Below are 24262 nucleotides of genomic sequence, written 5' to 3'. Positions count from 1 at the left end.
AAAAGAATTGGATTAAAATCGGATGGAAGAAAATAAATTAAAAAGCACTGTGAAATAAAATAAAATGATTTATTAAAAAAAATATAGTTTTCATACAACTAAAGTTTTAAAAAATCACCACAATAAAAGAGTTTAATTAAAAATTATTTATAAAATACAGTTTTTGTAAAATTTGTGTGTTTTCTGATATATATTTAAAAACTAAAGTAGATAAACAAAAAAGCTTTATGGTAAAGTGATTAAAATAAAAATAAAGTCTTTTTGAATATTGTTTTCTAATGTAATTACGTAAAACATAAAATAAAACAAAAGTCCATTATGATACGACAACACCACAGTGGAAATAAAAATAATAAAAATACAGCAGTTTTAAATGAACTTTAAACAAATTTTAATGAAGTCGAATTCTTTGGAAGAATTTTATGAGGAAATGTGGCTAACATAGTTTCAATTTTTATGTAAATAGTTTTAATAAACAACTGAAGCTTTAACTTATAAAACAGAGCTGCAAAAAAAATTCATCGAAAAAAGCAATAATATTTAATCTAAGCAGACTTGAACAATTAGGAAAATTTAAATGAAAGTTTGTGAAAACGTTATTTAATATTTATTAAATAGATATGATACATCAACATAATTAAAAAGTAGGCAAGTAAAAAAAAAAAAAGAGAGTATGTACTAAAAATATATCAAACAAATAATTTTAATACATAATCAATTATTTAAAAAGTTATGAACAAAATCAAAAAAAAATCAAGGAAGAACAAAGTCAAGTTTAAATTGTAATATGTAAACAAAATTCAAAAAATAATCTAATTACTAAATATTTAAGAGGATTAAGTTAATACATTAACCAGTATAAACCATGATAATAAATTTGATAAAGTAGTGCTGAGAAAAATTCCTAGTTTAACATTTTGTTAAAAGTTTTAAGTAATCACAGTTCTGATTATTGACTTATTTTTAATTTGTTAAAAAAATTAACATTTATTTTTCATCGAGTTAGGAAAAATCAAGCAGAATTTTCAAAAACTTCTTCATCGTGATGAAACAAGCGTTCCGCACAAACGGTCGTCATGGCAACGCGAAACCGGTCGCCACGGTAACTAGAAGCCCCCGCAAACGGGGTTCCTGCCGCGATCGACGTCCCTCTCCACCCTCCGCTTCCTGGTGGACTTGTCCGCGTGCCGGGACAGCAGGCTCAGGGAGCAGGTGGACAGGAGACACATCAGGACGCCGTAGAACGCCGCGCCCAGGGAACAAGATCCGATCTGAAAAAAAAAGTTTTTTTTTTTATCAGCAAATTATTATCAGCGTCAGGTAATTCAAGCGTTCAAGAATGATTTAAAGAAAAAGAAGTAAAAAAATTGACTAATTGATTTCGCCAAACTAATTCAAGAGTAAAGAAAAAATATATTGTATTTAATGATTTCTATAATTTAACTTGAAAAAATTTGAGATCAATTAACAATTAGTATATCAAAACGTGTATTACATACATTTTTTAATAACTCTAGATTTTTTTATTTCGAAACAGCTAAATTATAAGAACTTTATTAGTTACGACAAAAATATTTAGATAAGAAAATGTGTAAAAGTTAAATGTTATAAACTGAAAACTTTGTTGTTAAAATAAATACAATTTTACAAATACATATTTTGTGTTTTAAGTTTGTTTTGTTACAGATAAATACTTAAACATCAATATAATAACACTGTTTTGATAGGTTAAACCAATACTTAAAAAAAGTTTCTATTTATAAGATAAAACTAATTCTAACAACGTTCATAAAGATCATATTAAAAAGACAATTTATTACTTGTACGAAAATGTCGACTATTGAAGAACTATTTAATAAATATTTTTTAAAAATTATGTAGCAACATAATCGTTAAGTTTTTCTTTTCTTGTAATTGATTATATTTTTTTTCAATTAATCTTTCTTAATTTGACCAAAATAACAGCTGAGACTTTACTTATGAAAATTTAATGACTTTTATTGAGAAATTAACTGTTATGTTTGTTTTTTTTACAAATCAATAAAACTTAATGGTGATTTATATGAGTCAATTGCATTAAACAATTTAAATAATTTAAAATTAGTAAATCAAAGTTATATGCTAAACTAAGTTTTATTAACTTTAAGTTTTACAGATATCGTAATACAACTTCTAAATGTTTAACTTGATTTTTAACTCAAAATAATTTGCTTATTTTTATTTACTAAATTACTTCATTTAAAGTGTAAATGTAGTTATTGAATCAAATTCTTACAATAATAACAAACATTAAAGTATTAAACCAAACAATTCAAAAACCGCAAAATACTTGAACTTTAAATTATTATATTCGATTACTTTTAAAAACTCCCCTAATAACTTGTTGAAAAATTCCCATATTAAATAAGTTACATAACAAAATGATAAAAAGTATCATATTTACTTTTTATTAAACTTTTTGAAAATTTGCTAAAATATATACTTAGATAAATTTAACAGTAATTTGTTGTAAAATATCATTAAAAAAAAACACTTTTTACTTTTTAAGTTGTAATTTTTTCTTTACAAAAAAAGAAAAACAGTTGTGTAGCAATTTAACTTTTGTAATGTTAAAAACTAAAAAAAATTAAAAGAATAAAAAAGATAACAACAGTAAAACTTATTATCTAATTCAAAACCCTAAATATGGTATTTAGTATGTTCAATTGAATGCAACTGATAAAGTATCGAAACTATTGGCTTACAATATTTGATACTTAACATTAACTTAGTAAAGTTTTGTAAAACAGTTCAGGTAAAACTTTCAATTCAAAAATTAAAGCAAACTACATTGAAAAGTAAATTTTATACAATTTTTATAAATTTTAAACATTTGTTTACCACGATAAAATTAAGTGTGAAATTTATAACAAATTTAATAGTTTTTCTAAAAATACAACAATTTTAAACTTAGTATAAAAGTAATAATCAAATATTAATGGCCTCAGGAAGTTTAAACAACTTAAAAAATTAATAATTTATAAAACTTTAAGTATTTTTTTTTGATAATGCAAAGTTTGTAATGTTTACACAACAGAAAATTATTATTCTATTATTTAAAATCTTTGATATACTTTTCCTAATAAAAACATTACTGCAGCTTATACTCAAAATAGCAATTTACTATTTGATCAATAAACAAGTATTTAAATAAGGTTAAAAAAAGTTAACAAAATTTAAATAGACATAGAAGTAAAGTTTGTATAAGTAAAATGATTTTTTTCAATAAGGTCACTTTTACAATAAAATAATGTTTATCAATAAGAAAATGTTTAATTTCTTTTTATTAAAACATCAATTAATATTTAACCGAGTTGTAGTACCTAAGTGAAAATGTTTAATGTTTCATTGAAATTGTTTTAGAAAATCAATATTCATTTTTGTAAAATGAACTATTGTTAAGTTTAAATAGTTTTAAAAAACGAAGCTATAAGACTTATAAGCTCGAAAATGGAGAACAAAAAATTTATTACAACAAAAAACAAACAAGTCAAAATTAACTTATTATTAAATATCAAATAATGAAACAATTTCAATATTTGATATATTTGATTATTTAGTTTAACTTAAGTTCGAGTTTGTTTAAAACATTTGTATAAAAAATATTTTATCTAACTTCACAAAACCTATATTTTATTTTGCAAGACCTAATAAAGTTTAGGACATATTAAAATATGCCATCTCTTAACTATCAAACTATAGAATAAAAAGTAATAAAATGCTTTCTGTGGAACTACAACAAAAAATAAAAGGCATAAAAGTCAAAAAAGAAGGAGTTATTTTACTTTACGTAGTTTTACTTCATCTCATTTGTTTTGTCAATTAGTTTTATTATAAAATTTAACGATCGAAGTTTAATTTTAATTGCTATCAGAGTGACAAAAGTATCACAAAATACTTTAAACGTTTATTATAAAACTTTATTTAACATTTTTATCTAAAATCTTGGATATTTTTAATTAAAAACTAAAACACAAAACAGGAGTCTTAAACATTTAAATTTCATTGAAATATACAAACACTAAATCAACTTTATCATAACAATGAGCCTTTTTGTTAGTTCTATAAAATAACTTTAAAAAATTTTACCTTAAAATAAATAACAGTCAACTTATAAGGAACAAAAATGTCACGCTTGTAAAAAAATTTAATTATTTGCGGTAAGAATTTGTTGGTGGATGTCGGATTTAACTTGACAAATAATGTCAACCTAGTTTTACATGTTAAAAGTATTGAAAGTGGTAGAAAAAATAATTTGGTGTGGATATTTTATACATTTTTACTTGTTTAAAGTAGGTTAAAAATATTTGTTATAACTAAAACAACATAAGTTATTATTGAAACAAAAGTTTAGTAAAAAAATAAACATAATAATTAACTGATGATGATCAAGCAAAATAAACATATATGTGACAATTTTTATAGAAAACTGACAAAAGCTAAATAGACATAAAAGTAAATTTTGTATGAACAAGATAATTTCTTCAATAAGGTAATGTTTACTTTCTTTTTATTTTAACATCAAATGTTTATTTAACCGGGTTGTAAGACTTAAGAGAAAATATTTTATGTTCCATTGAAATTACTTTAGTATTAGAAAATCAATATTTACTTTTGTAAATTGAACAACTGTTAAATTTAAATAGCTTAAAAAAACAGAACTACAAAACTGAATTTGTTCGAAACTAGAAATATAAAGCTTAAGCAGATAAAAATAAAAGTATTTAAACAAAGTTGAGTATATTATAAGGTTATACTTTGAACATGCTAGATATTAAGTTTGTTTTAACAATATTATATTACATTTTTTCTGACATAACAAAATAGTATAAAATCCAAAAATCTTTTTAAATACATCTACTAAACACAAAACTATTTAAAACAAAAGTCTAAACGTACTTTTTTATTAAAAAATTTAGGTTTTATCAAAAAAAAAAGTTAAGGAGTGTATTATTTTATTTAATCTCATTTATCTCATGGATTTTTTTATCAGCTTTATAGTTTTAAGATAAAAGCAAAACTTTAAATGCTTTTTAAGTAACTAAAGATGTTTTTTAACACTAAAAACGTGTTGTAATGAATTTTTACTAAAAATATCGTCAAAAGTAAAAAGTTATAAAACGAAAACTCAAAAAAGGAGTTTAGAAAACATGATTTTTGTTTGATTGTGCAACTTAAAAATCAACTTTATCTTAACAATGAACCTTTTTGTTAGCATTTTAGCATTAGCACAAATACGAAAAATATTTTCTTGAAAAAAATAAAGGTCAAACAAATAAATGTCACGCTTTTTAAGAAAATTTAATCATTTGCGGTTAAGAGTTTTATTTTAGATTTTTATTGATTAAGTTTGAAACTGGTAAAAAAAAGCTTTGATATCAAAAAACCAAAAAGGAGTCCAAGTATTTAATTTTTTATTATGCAACTTTTAATCTGCAATAAACCATTTTGGTGACATTATTTCAAAATAAGTACTACGAACAACATTACCTTTTAATAAAATATAGGTCAAACAACTTGTAAGGAACAAAAATGTCACGCTTTTAGAAAAAGTTAATCATTTGCGGTAAGAATTTGTTGGTAATGTCAGATTTAACTTGACAAAAATTGTCAAACTATTTTTACAATTTAAAATATTCTAAGCAATGAATATTTTTGTACTTTAAAATTTTGAATTCATTTTTAGTAGGAAGTATTTTTGTATTTTTTAACGTGTTAAAAGTATTTTTAGTAGAGAATATTTCTTTATTTTAAAACGTGTTAAAAGTAATTTTGGTGGGAAATATTTTTATTGTTGTGTGATGTCATAAATAGGTTTGCGGTTTTTAGATGTTTTTAGGTAAAAACTCCCAGTTAATTGACGACATAAAAACTTACACGTCTTTTTTTTTATGTTTGATAATTTTAGCAAATTTTTAAAAGTGTTTAATTTTTTTCAGTCAAAATAAAATCAGTTAAATTTTTCTTTTTAAAAGTTTTAACATTACTGTTGGAAAATAAAAAATCAAAAATCTTATTGTTCAAATGAAATCAATTAAAATATCTTTGTTGTTGCATAACTAGATAAAATTCAAGTTTTAAAAATCATTTTGGTTGTTTTAATATATAAATGCTAAAGTTATGTAAAACATAACAACATTATTTTGATTCACGTTTAGATTTGATAAAGATGCATATAAAGTAATTAGTTGCAAACTTTTGTCATTTAGATAGCGATTTAATAAAACGTTTTATTTATAAAAAGTCGAGATAACAAAACAAATGGATAAGATAATTAAGATTAAGTTGGGAAATAAACTCCAATTTTTTCTGTTTTAAATTTTATAGATTTCCGTTTTTGCCAAAAACTAAATTTTATGCTGAAGGACTAAAAACAATCGCCGAACAAAAATTGTAAATTTTATATAAATATCACATTTAAAAGATATTTTTTATTCATAAGCAACCTATTTCTAACAGAACAAACAATAATGAAAAACTAATAAAATAAGATAATTAAGTTACTGCATATTTTTCCTATGACGCTTTAAAAGGACCATATGGCAAATGAATGTAATTCGAAAAATAAAATGCAGTAAATATAAAAACTAAATCGAACTTTATTAAAAACTTGTTTACATAAAAAGTAAACTTAGTTCAACAAAAATAATTTTGAAACAATTTCTTTTCAATAACTAGTTTTTTTTATGCTGTTAATGAATCATATGATTTTTTAAAATTTACATATGTTAGCAAATATTTCATGATATTTAAAAAATATTTTGTAATTTGTTCAAGTTACATACATTTGAACTAGCCTAAATTGGATATTTGTCGACTAACATTTTAAACTATATTTTGTAAAAACTTAAAGTTACTTTATATTTTTACTTCAGGTTAAAGCTTTTAGATTATTCAAGTAAATTTTTTTTGGTGTGCAGTTCATGATAAAAAAAAACTTTGATTGATTAAATCAAAATAATCAAAAAAATTTGTTTGAATTATTGTTTTAACACCTTTTAAATTACTTTACACAAAGAATTGATATTGATATAGTTAAATCAATATTTAGAATACTTAAATAATAAACAAATAAACTTTTGATTCTATTCAAAAAAACGAATAAACAATAATAATATTGTTGTTTTGTTTCAAAATAATTTAATTTACTTAACAACACTACAAAGATTTTAAGATTTTTAAATATTAAAAGTAATGTTAATTTTACTTACATAATGGAACCAACTAATTTTTAAACCTTTTAGTGTTAAAAAGAAAATAAAATTGCTTCAAGTTTTCAAACTTTTTTATTTAAATTGGAGTATAACAGTTTAAAAAAGCAAAAAAAAAAACGTTTTCTTACAACAAAATAAGCTAACCCTGCGGTCTACTTTAATTTAATTTTTTGATCAATGAGTTTTACGACCTCAAATTGACAAAAATTCGTGTTTTTAAAACAACAAAAAAAATATTTAATTTTAAATCCTTAACTAATTAAACAGTAAGATACAAATATTTCTGTAAAACTATACCAAGTTTTTCTCGTATTCAACGTTTACACTGAACAGGCAAAATTTAAATTGTTATAAATTAATATTTAATTTATCTTATGTATTTGTAGTAATATAGACAATAAGGTGTTAATGAAAATTGTTAATAAACAAACCTGGTTAAAAAATAACCACAGAAAGTAAAAATAAAAAGCAGGTTTTTCAATTCATGTGCAAATAACATCAATATTGATTTGTTGAAAAATATTTAAAGCTTTTAATCAAACTAATATACTTTATAACAACTAATAAACGTACTAACAAAGTAATAAACAGGTATGTGATAGTTTATAAATCAATTACCCAAATTTTAGCATTTAATTATTAAATAAACTTTTTATGTACTTTTTATTTAACAGTTTTAACTCACTTTATAATAAGTTTTACTTAAACAAACTTGTTTACAGTAACTATTTATTTCAACTCTCATTATAATATATGCTGTTACCATAATCTTTTACGTATATAATGATTAATTTGTTACTTATCAAATATTTAAACTCACATTATAATAAAAGCTGTTTGTACAACTTTATTTATATTTTATATAGTACTTCAAACTCATACTATGATAAGTTCTATCCGTACAATATTATTTAATACTCGATAAATACAACTTACATTATAATATGTTCTGTTTGTACAATATTATTTAATACTTGATAAATACTTTCAACTTACACTATAATAACTGATATTTGTACAATATTATTTAATATTTGATAAATATGACTAACATTATAATATGTGCTGTTCGTACAATATTATTTAACACTTGATAAATATAACTTACATTATAATATGTGCTGTTCGTACAATATTATTTAATATTCGATAAATATAACTAACATTGTAATAACTGATATTTGTACAATATTATTTAATACTTGATAAATATAACTTACATTATAATATGTTCTGATATTTGTACAATATTATTTAATACTTTGATAAATATAACTTACATTATAATATGTGCTATTTGTACAATATTATTTAATACTTTGATAAATATAACTTACATTATAATATGTGCTATTTGTACAATATTATTTAATACTTGATAAATGTTTTTAACTTACACTATAATAACTGATATTTGTACAATATTATTTAATATTTGATAAATATAACTAACATTATAATATGTTCTGTTCGTACAATATTATTTAATACTTGATAAATATAACTAACATTATAATATGTGCTGTTCGTACAATATTATTTAATATTTGATAAATATAACTTACATTATAATATGTTCTGTTTGTACAATATTATTTAATACTTGATAAATATAATTTACATTATAATATGTGATATTTGTACAATATTATTTAATATTTGATAAATATAACTTACATTATAATATGTGATGTTTGTACAATATTATTTAATACTTGATAAATATAACTTACATTATAATATGTGATATTCGTACAATATTATTTAATATTTGATAAATATAACTAACATTATAATATGTGCTATTTGTACAATATTATTTAATATTTGATAAATATAACTAACATTATAATATGTGCTATTTGTACAATATTATTTAATATTTGATAAATATAACTAATATTGTAATAACTGATATTTGTACAATATTATTTATTAATTGATAAATATAACTAACATTATAATATGTGCTGTTAGTACAATATTATTTAATATTTGATAAATATAACTTACACTATAACAACTGATATTTGTACAATATTATTTAGTATTTGATAAATATAACTTACATTATAATATGTGCTATTTGTACAATATTATTTAATACTTGATAAATACAACTTACATTATAATATGTGTTGTTTGTACAATATTATTTAATACTTGATAAATATTTTCAACTTACATTGTAATAACTGATATTTGTACAATATTATTTAATATTTGATAAATATAACTAACATTATAATATGTGCTATTTGTACAATATTATTTAATACTTGATAAATATAACTTACATTATAATATGTGCTATTTGTACAATATTATTAGATACTTGATAAATATAACTTACATTATAATATGTTCTGTTTGTACAATATTATTTAATATTTGATAAATATAACTTACATTATAATATGTTCTGTTTGTACAATATTATTTAATATTTGATAAATATAACTAACATTATAATATGTTCTGTTTGTACAATATTATTTAATACTTTGATAAATGTTTAAACTAACATTATAATAACTGATATTTGTACAATATTATTTAATACTTGATAAATATAACTTACATTATAATATGTGCTTTTGTACAATATTATTTAATATTTGATAAATATAACTTACACTATAATAACTGATATTTGTACAATATTATTTAATACTTGATAAATATAACTTACACTATAATATGTTCTGTTTGTACAATATTATTTAATATTTGACAAATATAACTTACATTATAATATGTGATATTTGTACAATATTATTTAATACTTGACAAATATAACTTACATTATAATATGTGCTATTTGTACAATATTATTTATTACTTGATAAATATAACTTACACTATAATAACTGATATTTGTACAATATCATTTAATATTTGATAAATATAACTTACATTATAATATGTTCTGTTTGTACAATATTATTTAATATTTGATAAATATATCTAACATTATAATATGTTCTGTTTGTACAATATTATTTAATATTTGATAAATATAATTTACATTATAATATGTGCTATTTGTACAATATTATTTAATATTTGATAAATATAATTTACATTGTAATATGTGCTATTTGTACAATATTATTTAATACTTTGATAAATAAAACTAACATTATAATATGTTCTGTTTGTACAATATTATTTAATATTTGATAAATATAACTTACATTGTAATGTGTTCTGTTTGTACAATATTATTTAATATTTGATAAATATAACTTACATTATAATATGTGCTATTTGTACAATATTATTTAATATTTGATAAATATAACTTACATTATAATATGTTCTGTTTGTACAATATTATTTAGTACTTGATAAATATAACTTACATTATAACATGTTCTGTTTGTACAATATTATTTAATATTTGATAAATATAACTTACATTATAATATGTTCTGTTTGTACAATATTATTTAATATTTGATAAATATAACTAACATTATAATAATTGATATTTGTACAATATTATTTAATATTTGATAAATACAACTTACATTATAATATGTGCTATTTGTACAATATTATTTAATACTTTGATAAATATAACTTACATTATAATATGTTCTGTTTGTACAATATTATTTATTAATTGATAAATATAACTTACATTATAATAACTGATATTTGTACAATATTATTTAATATTTGATAAATATAACTTACATTATAATATGTTCTGTTTGTACAATATTATTTAATACTTGATAAATATTTTCAACTTACACTATAATAACTGATATTTGTACAATATTATTTAATACTTGATAAATATGACTTACATTATAATATGTGATGTTTGTACAATATTATTTATTAATTGATAAATCTAACTTACACTATAATAACTGATATTTGTACAATATTATTTAATATTTGATAAATATAACTTACATTATAAAATGTTCTGTTTGTACAATATTATTTAATACTTGATAAATATTTTCAACTTACACTATAATAACTGATATTTGTACAATATTATTTAATACTTGATAAATATGACTTACATTATAATATGTGATGTTTGTACAATACTATTAGATACTTTGATAAATGTTTTTAACTAACATTGTAATATGTGCTGTTAGTACAGTCATGTTGGACCAATTCATTTGCCCACCCAAGAGGAAACAGAAATGGCGGGAAAATTAGAAAGAGACCTGAAAAAACATTGTTTTTGAAATAAAGCATAAGTTATTTTATTTTATTTTGTTTTTTATAAAACTGCTTTTAAAACTTTAACTAAAACGAAAATAAAAAAAATTATTTAGATTACAGTCAAACTTTAAAGGTAAACTGTAAAATACGTTACACAATTATTCTATAAATATAATAGTTTAGAGCTACTATCTTTAGATAATTTGGATTATTAGTATTAAAATGTGTTCATTTAGGAATTAAAAACTTTCTTGTTTACTAATCAAACAGCTAAAACAAATATTTGAATTTACATTAAATTCTCATGTTCAAGTGTTTACAAAGCCAATGTTTTTTAAAACATTGTAAAAAGATTATAAAGAAAAGTGCAATAACATGTTTTAAAAAAGTTTTGAGCTTTTAGTTTTATTAGAATAAGCAAAATTTCAAGCTATAGAGACATTCTTGAATTGTTTGTAATTCTACCTTATGGTATTCAAAAAATAATTGTAAGAGTAACTTAAACTAAAAGTATTAAAGACATAAAATATAAAGCCTTTTTTTATAAATCTATCTTATTATATAAAAGATAAACTAAACTAGCTTGATTTTTACTACTTTTTGAAATTTAAAATTACGTTTTAATAAAATATTGTGCTAAATAGGTTCCTTATGTGAGGACCAAATAAAAAGGCAAACATAAAAATTTTATAAAAAGCTTTTTTATCTATCACTTTTCAAGCAACCGTTGTCAAAATTTTTCAGTTTAATTTGAATTCAAATTATAAAAAGTTCTTTTGTAAAGATAGTTATTAGTTTTAAGCAAGAAAAACTTTTCACAAAATCAAAATTTAATTATTTTTTACTTTTGGTCATGAATGCTTATTTTAATTGTATTAAAATTGCTACGAAAAAACTTGTTTTACAATGCAAAGATTATTATTTAAAAATTGAGGCTGACCACTAAAGAAATGAAAGATAAGAAAGATTTTTAGTAAATTTTTGGAGAAGCTTTGTATATAAATACAACTCTTAAATCTGTCCAGAAAACAGTCAAGGTTGTTTTGTGATTTTTTTCATCTAATAGATAAAAAATCAAATGGTTTTAATTTGAAAAAATACATACTTTTTTTTTTGCACACTAAAAGTTTAAAACGCTATCAAGGGTATCAACTATCATAGTCAATAAACTGAAATTTACCTTAAATGATAATAAGAGTTAAACCATGAAAGCAATTAAAAAAATTCTTTTGTACATTTGTACCAGAAGTTTTGATCAAACTGACTTCTTAAAAGTTAACCAATATTTTTGTGTTGATACTTTACATTATATAACTTAAGTTTTTTAACGAGGACCAATGTTGATTTTATTTTAAAATAGAACCTTCACAAACTCCCATTAAAATTTACAAACACAAAATAACAACAAAAAAATATATTTCCAACCCGAAAGTTTGCCGAAAACTACTTTTTTAAAAAGTTTGGAAATCTCAGAAAAAAATCACTTGATTATAAAATTAGCTAAAACTGACTAGTTTTGTTATATATTTGTATATTCATCACTGCCAAAAAATGGTGAAAATAACACCAACATCTATTAAAGAAGCTTTGACTAAATGTATTATCAAAAAACAATCAATCTAACATGGACAAAAATGCTTTAGTTGGAGGAATATAATAGAAAACAATTTTTTTTGAAAAAGCTTGTTTTAATACTTTAATATCAAACAAATAACTTTGTATTAATAAGAAATGAAGTCAGTGTAACATTATTTTTCAATGAAAGAAACTAATTTTCAAGATTTTGAAAAATATATAAAATTAAATGCTTACATTGGAATATTAAAATAAGGTTAACTCTTACATAGTTGCAAAAAACAATTTGTAAAAATATTCAACTTAACAGATGATTAGACATTTAAAAAAATAACAACAACCACAACAAGAGGGAAATATAAACAAACTTAAAGTCATTAGGAAGGAAAAAAACAATGTATATAAATTAAGTATTTGAACAACGAACAAAAACATGCAATTAGTAACAACTTAAAATAATTAAAGTCTCCTACCAATACATTCACTGATTTTATATTTAAGGCTTGGAAAAAAGTTAATTTATACAAGATTAAATTAACTTTACGACTATTACTATACAACAAAATCAGACCCGTAAATTTGTTTATCTGGTTTTTTAAACTTAAAGTATTATTATAATTTTCAACTAAAAATATAATCAAATAAAAGAGTAACATTTATAGTATCAGAATCTATTACCTGATTTTACTAAAGGGATCTTCAGTTATACAAACCTCACTATGTATACATATATACTGTAAGTATTATATATATGGAAAAGTACAAGATTGAAAAAATTGAAAAAGATTTATCATTAAATAAAAGAAAATAAAGGCAGCAACCCTGCCTTCATAATCAAAACATATATTTTAAAAGAACAAAAACCACTAATTAGTAATAAAAAATAACTACAAAATAAAACCAAAAACAAGAACAAACAAAGCAAAAATAAGTTGATTTGTACATAAGTTGTTTTTAAAACAGGCTAGCTAAAATTATTCAATTTTATTTGAAACATCACAATGTGTTTTTTTGTGTGATTCTTTAAAATTTTTGCTTTGTACTTTATTTCGTTCTGAAGATATGTACTAAATATTGAAACTAAGTAAACGATTCGAAAATTAGTTGTTTTTTATATTATAAATATACTGTATGTATATTTATATGTATGTATATATATGTATTTATATGTATGTATATATATGTATGTATTCTACTTTTATAATAACTGTTTTGTAACTGATGATAGTTTTGTTTTGAATAAGAAATCTCGTTCATTTATCTTGTATACTTACTAGTTATCTCATAAAAATCTAAACAACAAAGATAAAACAGCTTAAACACTATGAGAGTATTTTTCAAATTTATAGCAAAAAAATATTATTTACCTTTATGATGTTTCAAGTCAAACAAAAAAATTTAAATTATTAGAGGATAAGTATGTTAAAAATTGTTACCAACTGTTTAAATTTAGTCTAACACGCAAAAACAACTTGCATATTTTTTTTTTTAAATTTAACTAAAACAAAAACTACTCATTGAAACCAACCTGCAATAGCCTGCATTAGCCCAGCCACCGCGAAAATTGATTTGCTGCAGCCCCTGACTCGCCTGTAACAGACCGACGCGAACCCTAGGACGCCCACTAGTGTTGTCAGCAACAGGGAAAAGCCGATGAAGAAACAGCAAGCCACCCAGTAACCAGGCATGTAGCTAATTGAATAAAATAACTTACAGGTTTTTATCTTGTACTCAGTTTTCTTGTTGACTTTCACGTCGCAGACTGAGAACAACCCGAATGTTTTGTGGGTGTCAAAATCCTGTGAATTAAAATTCAATTGTAGCATTATTTCAAATTAAAACAAGATTTTTAATAAATAAGAAAAAACTAAAACTAAAACAAAAATTATTATTCTTGAATAAATTTGTGTAAAGTTCTATAATAGCTAGCTTATCACTTCTAAAAATACAGAAGAAAGTTAAACAAAGTAACAAATTATAAATTTCTTATGTTTAAAAAGTATAAAAAATAAATGTATAAAACTTAATAAAACAAGCTTCCTTTTTAATTTTTAACAAAAACATATATTAAAAAATATTTCAAATTATAATAAATAAACAAAACACGTTTACAACGCTTTACTAAGAATAATCCACTATCTAACATGGTATGGGAAAATATTTTAAGTAGCAACATTTTTTTTTAATTTACCAGAAAAGGTCCTTTGTTGTTCGGAATTATCAAAAGTAATTATTACAAGCCTTTATATAGAGTGTTCATAATAAATAATTAGAACACTTTTTAAACAAGCATTTAATTAAATTTAAATAAATGATGATATAAATACCCCTACTGAGCCTTAAAAAAATTATAGCTTGTTTCATAAAACTGAAATAAAAAGCTCAATTTAGTTTGTAATCAACAAGCTGTTTTTAAGTTAAAATAATGTTGTGTGCCAGATATTTCTGCTTACCACTAGTTTACCATTAATTTTAGAAAAAATTTAATATAACAAAACCAAATCAAAGGCATATTAAATCTGATTTTCCATATTAAATAATGTTTCATTTTATTTATATTTGCTACCCAAAAAATAATGTTTTAACAATTCTAATGATATTTTGTATCTAGAAAAAAAAAATTTGATAGACTAGTAAAAACAGAACTATACAGAGTACTTTAGAAATTACATCTCCAATTAAAATATGAATGGTGAGTTTTTAACATATTGCTACATATTGAAACCTATATATAAAAAAACATGTAAAATGGTGATGTTTTAGAAGTAAAATATTCAGCGTCAGAAGTGATACAAAATATCAAACACACTCACAAAAAAAATCAATTGAACCTTTGAGGCGACTTATGACAAAAACTTAACAGACTATTTATGAAAGCACACACCTTATTTAGCAAAATAAAAAATAAATTTGGGAAAGAATAAAGTGTTAACTCTTATGCTGTTTAAAAATGTTCATAACATTGAAGAGCTTATAATTTGTAACCGATTAGTTAAACATTATTGCATGTAACATTAAATTTTTATGTTTATTTCTGAGAGTTGGTTTTTTTAAATTAAGAGACAAAACTTAGGATTAAGCAAAAAAAAAAGCTAGAAACTAAGTGATATCAAGGCAATAGTAGTGTTGAAATTAAAAGATAAAAACAAGTCTAAAGCAAACATGAAACTCACATCGTGTATTTCAGCAGAGAATCGAAGTATAAATCTATATCTAAACAAAGTAAAGAAAGCTTTTACAGAACTACTTTGGAAAAAAAAACTAAAGTCAGTGACAAAAAATCCTAAAGTTTTAGTTCAAAGGGCCAACTAATAACGTTTAAATAAGGTATTAATATTTTTTTGAAACTTACACAAAAAATTCAACAGACGTTGCACGAGCTAGTGTAATTCTCTGAAAGAACTATGAACCATTTAGGTAAAATATAAACTAATTTACACAATAAACTGTAATTCTAAATATTCAACAGTATATAGTTTATTTGAGTAACTTGTTTACTACTAATTTGTTAATTTACAGTGAAAAAGTGGTAGCTAGTAAATTAAAAAAAACCAAATATCTAACTAAATGTTTATGTTACTTAATGATTTTTACAGTTTCATGTTTATAGAATAGAAAAAAATTGAGTTATTTTATTGGTGTTCAATATTTTTAGATGCAGTATACTTTAACAACTATTGCAGCAAAGAAATTATTTTTAGAAAAATAAAAAACTGTTTTAAAAGAAGAAAAGTTCTTTCATCTTACATAGTTATATACATGTACAATGCACATAAATTACAAGTAAAACTTGTTAAAAATTATTCAAAAAAAAAAATCAGTAATGAAAACAAAAGCACTACATATCAAAATTCATGAAAATAGACAGAGTAAACTATATACAAAAAAAAACATGCAAACTCAAAATGCTAAACTTGAAAATATATCAATAAAAACTTTTCACTTTGAGAACTATTGTAAAATTAATGCAAAAAACTAACAAAGTGTGCAAAAATCAAGTTAAAATATTAACCTCGTCACTTTTGCCGGGCAGAACAGGTGTGATGAGCCAGCTGGAACTGAAGAAGCTAGATAGGAGGACGAGGAACAAGGAAATGCTGAGCAGGGACCAAAGCATGGACCTGAACGTGATGATTACTCGGCAGCACATTTTTCACATTTAATCGGCGCTTAAATACTTATCTGTGAATATTTAAATTCAACAATGACTGTAGTTAAGTTAAAAAACTACTCTATACATTTTCAATATCTAACTTGAGCTATTTTATTTGTTTGTATGTAAGGTGCTATTTTTATAAACTAAATAATTTTTATGAAGTAATAGTTAAATATAAAATGCCTCTTTATAAATCATTTATCTGTAAATTAAAATTGCACTTAATTTGTATGATTATTATCAAAAAAGACTTAAACAAACTGTTTGTTAAGTAAACTACTTTTATTATTTATGGGAACTGAGTAACAACTGACTAAAAATATTTTCATTAAACATTGAATTTTGATAAATTTATATAACTATTTATTTTGTACTAAAGCATAACATGATTATAAGTAATATTTATAAGTTTTGCTTCATTTAAATATGCATTAAACCTCAAGGTAGAGCAATTTATTGTTTATTGGACAAAAAAATAATTAAAAATATTTTATCTTAAGATCTGGTGCAAGAAATAATATTTCAATTATCAAGTCATACACCACTTGGATACCTTTTAACGTCTTGTACAGGACTAAACAGCAAAAAAACTAAAATAAATCAAGACACTCTTATTTTAAAAACCCTTTTGTTTTTTGATTAAAATTATCCCTGTCATCTAAAAATTTTGTTTTAGTAAAAAAAAGCTTTAAAAAAATAAATGAGTATTTGTTCATCATAGGCAACAATATACAGTTCTAACTTTTTTTGTTTAAGTATTGTTATATATAAGTAACAACAGTCTATAGCAGTCTCGGCTTTATATACAAACGTATTTTACCAACTTGCTTTAAGTTTTTTTTATCTTAACTAAAACTTCGGTGAAAAACTAGATTAAGGAATAATTAATGGTATAGAAAAAAAAGTTAATGCTAAAAATCCATATCTAAGTAAAAAACTAACCAGTCTTGATAATATAAAAATACTAGAAAAATAAAATGATAATAATAGTAAATTCAGTCTAAATTCTTGCTCCAAAACTAATATATAATAACTCTAGCTAATCAAACTGATATAACTCTGTACTTTTTTAAAAATATTCAATTTTTATTTGTTAATAATTTACATTATTCATATGTAGGGATCATGCTATTTTTTAATTAAGGAAAATTTTCATAGGACTTTTAAATGTTTTAAAATAAGCAAATTTTTAGATAATCAAAAGTTTGAAATAATGCTAGTTTGAATTAGTTGGAAAAACTAATTAAATCTATTGTAAAGGACTATAAATTTTTATTTTAAGCTCATAAATTATTTGAAAAGTCATGTTACACGTTATCTATCTTTATATCTGTAACAGTTATGCTTTCATTCATTCATTTATTATAAAACATAAATTAAATAAATTAAAAAGTACTATAAATTGATCGAGTTTATAAATGTTGTAGTTTATTAGCTTTGAATTTTCATAAGTAATGAGACCTTATAATTAAACTTGGTAATATATCTAACTCTAAATCTTATCAACTGTTCAAGTCTAAAGTAAATTTTTAACACATTTTCGTTTAAAAGCATAGTTTTAAAACTCAAATACCATACTTAAAAATAAATAAATTTTACCAAAAAAATATTTGTAATAAAAAATTGATCCAAGACTGGGTAAAAAATTGAAATCTAGTGTTTTCTAAGACTTTACCAATTTTCTCAAGAGAAATCAAGTGTTTTTTTTGTAAAAAGGTTAAAACCAAGAGAAGTCAACAAAAATCAAAAGAGACCAAAGAAAATTTGAACACTGATTTATTTCTCCAAAATGAACTTAAAACTAACTTAAAATCATGATTGGCTGTATTTTTTAGGGTTGCCACACTTTGAAGCAGAAATGCTAGCCTTAGTTACATTGAACTAGCTAAAGTTGGCCTAAAATAATAAGAAACAATAGCTTATTAGGATTCCAGGTTTTTTGAAAACCCTGTATATAATAAAAATTTATAAATAAGATTTAAATTGTCTAAATAGTCAGATATTTTTAACAAGAGACTAGAGAAAGTTATGATAAAATTATTCTTTAACTTTGGTCAAAATTGTAAATGACAGCTTATAACTTAGTTTTGACAAAACTAAGTTATAAATTTATTTATAACTTAGTTTATGGTTTTGCTTGCAGTTTGTTTAATCACAAATCATAAATGATATTTAATTAATTTTTGTATAATTGTGAATTATTGAGTTTTTATTTTTAATTTTCAGAAATTTTTTCAAGCACCTTTGTAATTATAAACTGTAATTACATGCCACCAAAGATTTTTTACTCAAAGGATATATTTTAGATTTGTACAACCATAGACACCTATGATAACAGTTTAAACTTTTGAAGCACAAATTAAAGCATACTTTGTATTAGAAGAAGTAAGCTATCATAATTTTTTTTCTTAAAGTAGCCTTTTTTTTTTTGGAAAACTTTGTTAACTTTAAAATTTTCTTAAAAGTTACAATATAATACAAATACAACTTTATAATTTTAAAACAATGATTGGAGTCTAAATCAGGATGTCCAAAACTAATTTTTGGAATAGCTCCTTTAGCAGAAATTTTTTGAAATATTTCCCTTCCACTTTTTAATATATCACCTATTTACTAGTTAACTAATCATTTACTTTTTTAATACCTTAAAATTGTCTTTTTGATAACCAATATCACCCCTAACAGGGTGATATTTATCACTTTGGAAAACCCTGTTCCATATCATGCATTTAATTTTAAAGAAATACTTCATTTATTATATCTTTGGCTTAATGTGCAAAAAAGCTTTTTGATAACTATAGCATTTTTATCTAGGTGGAGTTAATTATTTACATGAGTTATTCGATCAAAATGTCTTTTATATAAAATGGATTACAATTTGGAAAAGTTTCGAATGGAAAAATCCTAGAAATTCGCTTGTAATAGTGTTGCGTGAAATATTTTTTGACATATGTATTGTGTAGACTTGTTTTAGATGTAAAAATTATCTAAGTAAAATACATCAAATTTTATTTTGACCTTCTAATTTATCATGTTTGAATAAGTGAATAAATTTGTTGTAAAAACAACAGAAAAAAAATAGTGTTTTAACGAAGATAAAAAGAATCAAACATACTAGCAAAGTCTCGAAAAATTTAAACAAAACATTTTTACACCAAAAGTTTAGTTGAAAGCTTTAAAAGATAAAAGATGAATGGTACTTAATTTGTAGGTTTAGTGTATTTATTTATTTGCGCTTTCTTTACTAAGAATACCAATGTTAAACTTTTAATCTGGCTTGTCTATTATTACTTAAATTATTGATTTCTTTTATCATTTTTATTAGTTATAATTTTGTTTCATTATTTTTTCATAACGAACATTTAAGAAAAATAGCTGATTTTTAAAGCTAATACTTGTTATACAGTGTTTTTCTAAATAAATGTGTACTTAAATACAAACGCAGTTTTTAAACCTGGCTATTAAAATCTATGTTTAAATTTACATATTGTTGAATGTTGAGTAGCTTTTTTTTCTAACACAAAAGTTGAGGATTATTCCTTGGAAAAAGTAAGCTACAAATCGTATTTAGTTATATTGATTTTTTTATGTTTTTTATAACTTTGTAAATATTACAAAGACATTTTACATAAAAAGTATACCTCTGTCAAGTTTTTTATTTTATTGTGATATATTTTTACAATGTTACTTTAGTTGTGATAGCTTCATTTAACTCTGATTAATTACTTCAGCAAAATTCGAAACGCACCCAGTTGGTTTTTTATAACAGCGAATTATTTGGCATCTAATCTTATCAAGACTTTTCTTACAATTTTGTATACTCAGTTTTATTACCACTTAAGAAAGATGATTGTTTAATTATCACCGATGGCTTTGAATAACTAAACTAAAATTTTATTAATAGTTGTTATCGATATTAAGCTTATTTTAAGAATTCATAATTAAATAAGTATATTTTTACTAAATCAAAATAATCGAATGTGTATTTAATGATTTAAATATTTATATTTTTCTGTAAAAAAATTTACTGATCAAGTTTTTTACACTAAAAATATAAGTCTAATTAGATTTTTAAAATGCTAAAAAATACCAAGCATGGTAGATATTAATGTTGAACATATGAGAAATTGCGCATTCCAACCGTACTATGCTTTACTTATATAATATCAGAGTAACCACTTTGCAGATTTGGTTATTGTAGATTTTTTGTCATCGTGTAACTGATTATTTGTGTGCAATTTTTTAATATTTAAAAAGGTTGCACACAGATAATCATTTGCATGATACAAATTGATTCACGCTTGATAATATTTTGTTGTTGGTTCATATTTGGTGACATGGATGACTTGTTTTGTTACTTTTATTATGTTAGGACACTACTAGAGAGTGAATATAAGTGGGTAAGTATGAAAAAATAAACGAGAATCATATTTAACACCCTGTTTGCCATTAGGTAGCAAACCAAACTGTGATTTCACTCTAGGAAAGCTGTTATAAATTATACTTAAAAATGGTAGTGTTTTAAGTGTTGTAAAAACTATTTCGTGAAGTTTCAGTAACCAAATTTTAATGAGATATATTTTAGAGGTTTTACATTATTTAATATAACTTTATGAGAACAAAATAGTTAAATTAAAATTGTAAAGACTTTTAACACATTGAAACACATCAAAATTTAAACATATGTTTTATTTTAACAAAAGAAAATATTTAAAGTTTATAAACGGAACTAAATTATAAATAGGAGAACTTAATCTGCAAGAAACTTCGAATTAACAACTCTATATTTTTACTCTAATGAACGTGGGAACGGGTCACTTTTGCACGGTGACTCTTTTGCACGAGAGTTACTTTTGCACGCAGAGTCACTTTTGCACGAGTGGAAAATTTTGCACGGCGACTCTTTTGCACGAGCGTCACTTTAGCACGAAGTGTCATTTTTGCAAGAGAGTAAAATAGATATATAAAATAATTTAAAAAAATGTAAACAAAAACAAAAAAAAAGAGTAGAAAGATTAATTATAAAAAAATTAAAATGAAAGTTCCCTATCGAGGATAAGGGTTAACGGTAAAAGCGATAGTAAAAAAAGAAACAGAAAAAGTTATAAAAAACTTCAAAATAAAAAACTAGAAAAAATTAAACAAAATAAACTAATAGAAAAACAAATAATAAAAACAAATTACTAACGAGAGTGAGGGTAAAAGGTAATAGTGATTAAAAAAATATATATGCTTAATATAATTATTATAAAAAACTATTATAAAAAACTAAAAATTAACAAAATAAAAAATTTACCGACCGAGGGTAAGGGTTAGGGGTAAGAGTGAAAGAAAAAAAAAATAAGTTAATAAAAAAAAACTCAACCAGTGCAAAAGTTTCTTCGTGCAAAAGTGACCCTCCGTGTAAAAGTGACGCCGTGCAAGATTGTCTACTCGTGCATAAGTGTCACTTCGTGCAAAAGTGTCACTCACCCAATGAGCTGTATCTTGTAAAATGTTTCTATGAGCTGTATCTATGTGTACAAGAAATAATTGAAATATTTAGTTAGTCTGCTTCGCTTGACTAAATTTGTATATATTAAATACTCAAAACAAAATAAGTATATAAAACTGAAAGAAGCTGATCGCGGAAAACAAAGTCTTTCCAAGCTAACTGGGCTCGGAACCGGCCAAATCTCAGCTAGGATCCGGATCTGTATTAAAAATTAGGATCCGGTAGATCACTATCAAAAAGTTACAAGTACGATCCGAGGCATGGAAAGCAAAGTAGTAATCGCTGTTCATATGAGAAATTGTGCACTGCACGCTCACTATGCAGTACTTTTATTGAACTAATATTAGATAAGTTTCCCCAGGGGAGTTGGTAATTGTAGATTACTCGTCATCATGTAGTTCAGTGCTTCTGAAATGGGGTTTCGCGAAGCCTTTCGAAATTTAAAAAAGAACATTTATTTATTTAAACATTTTATGTAAAATTAAAATTAGGGGTTCCGCGGAAAAGTGGAATTTAAGATTAGACCTGGAAAAAAAAACCGATATCAGAATATAAAAAAAGTATGGTAGCTTACTAGTTTAACTACTTCTGTGTAGATAGTTATGTCGGAATGACTTCAAAGCAGTTTGGCAAAAGGATAAAGGAGCATATTCTAAAAAGTACTGATGAATTTCGTAAAACAAGTAATAAGGAAAGTAAATCTATTGGAGTAGTAAATGCTACAAAAATATCTTCTATTGCGGAACACCTAGTTATTAACCTTGATTGTGCAAGTAAAACAACTTGAAAAGTTTTAAAGTTATTAAAAAATGTAGTCACATTTTTTATTTAATTAAACTTGAGGCTATATGTATTTTGTTAAGAAAACCTAAGTTGTGTCATCATAAAGACTTTGATTATACTGTTTCGATGTTTTCATAAATTGTTTTATAAGTTATTACGTATGTTTTACTTATTTTTTAGTTGCATTGTAAATAGAAGTACTTATGCATTGTTGATTACCCTTTGCTTTATTGTTCTTATTACTTTTACGTTGATTACATTTTCACTGTATAAACTTTATTAAATATATTAAACTAATCAAAGTTTAAATTATAAACATGTTTACCTTAAAGTTGTGTGAAAACAATCATAGTATGAATAGTTTAATACGGTAAAAACAAAAAAGTGTTAAAAAAACAGTTCAGTTTTTGGAAAAAACTTAATTTTGTAAAATAAAACTACTAACTTAACTTATTTTTAAAAGTTTTGAAATATTTTTTTTATTATGAAAAAGGAAAAACCACTATGTGAGTTCAAAATGTTTAATTTTCATAAAAGTTTATTTTATGTCTTTAAAGACATTCAAAGTTAGTTTGATTACAGTTTATTCTGATGTACTTCGAACCACTGCGGTCTCTAGCTTTGTGGGAAACCGCCTCTGTAACAGGTTCGGCAGTTTCGACAGGAGCCAGATTAGCAGTAGCTTCGAAGCCATCTTTATCTTTAATTGCTACCTCGGTCTGCGACCGAGTGCAAGAGTGTGTAAGAGCTAATACCCTATTCATTTTACTTATAATTTAAGTTTAAATATAGACTAACAAGTAT

At 22.9% G+C, this 24262-nt stretch overlaps 1 protein-coding gene across 1 annotated transcript; it reads right to left on the bottom strand.

Annotated features, from left to right (window-relative positions):
- Positions 1 to 966: 966 nt before the first annotated feature.
- LOC145836975 (LHFPL tetraspan subfamily member 2 protein-like) lies at positions 967 to 17195 on the bottom strand. The gene is made up of 4 exons (XM_082944744.1): positions 17038 to 17195; positions 14554 to 14824; positions 11361 to 11452; positions 967 to 1271 (listed from the first exon to the last, which is right to left on the bottom strand). Exons 1-4 carry the CDS (start codon positions 17173 to 17175, stop codon positions 1107 to 1109), a joined length of 666 nt encoding a protein of 221 aa, XP_082800870.1. The 5' UTR covers positions 17176 to 17195; the 3' UTR covers positions 967 to 1106.
- Positions 17196 to 24262: the final 7067 nt, after the last annotated feature.

Source organism: Thalia democratica, chromosome 5, assembly GCF_965202585.1.
Source record: "Thalia democratica chromosome 5, ktThaDemo2.hap1.1, whole genome shotgun sequence".
Classification (NCBI taxonomy): domain Eukaryota; kingdom Metazoa; phylum Chordata; class Thaliacea; order Salpida; family Salpidae; genus Thalia; species Thalia democratica.
This window is presented reverse-complemented; position numbering and strand designations above follow the sequence as displayed.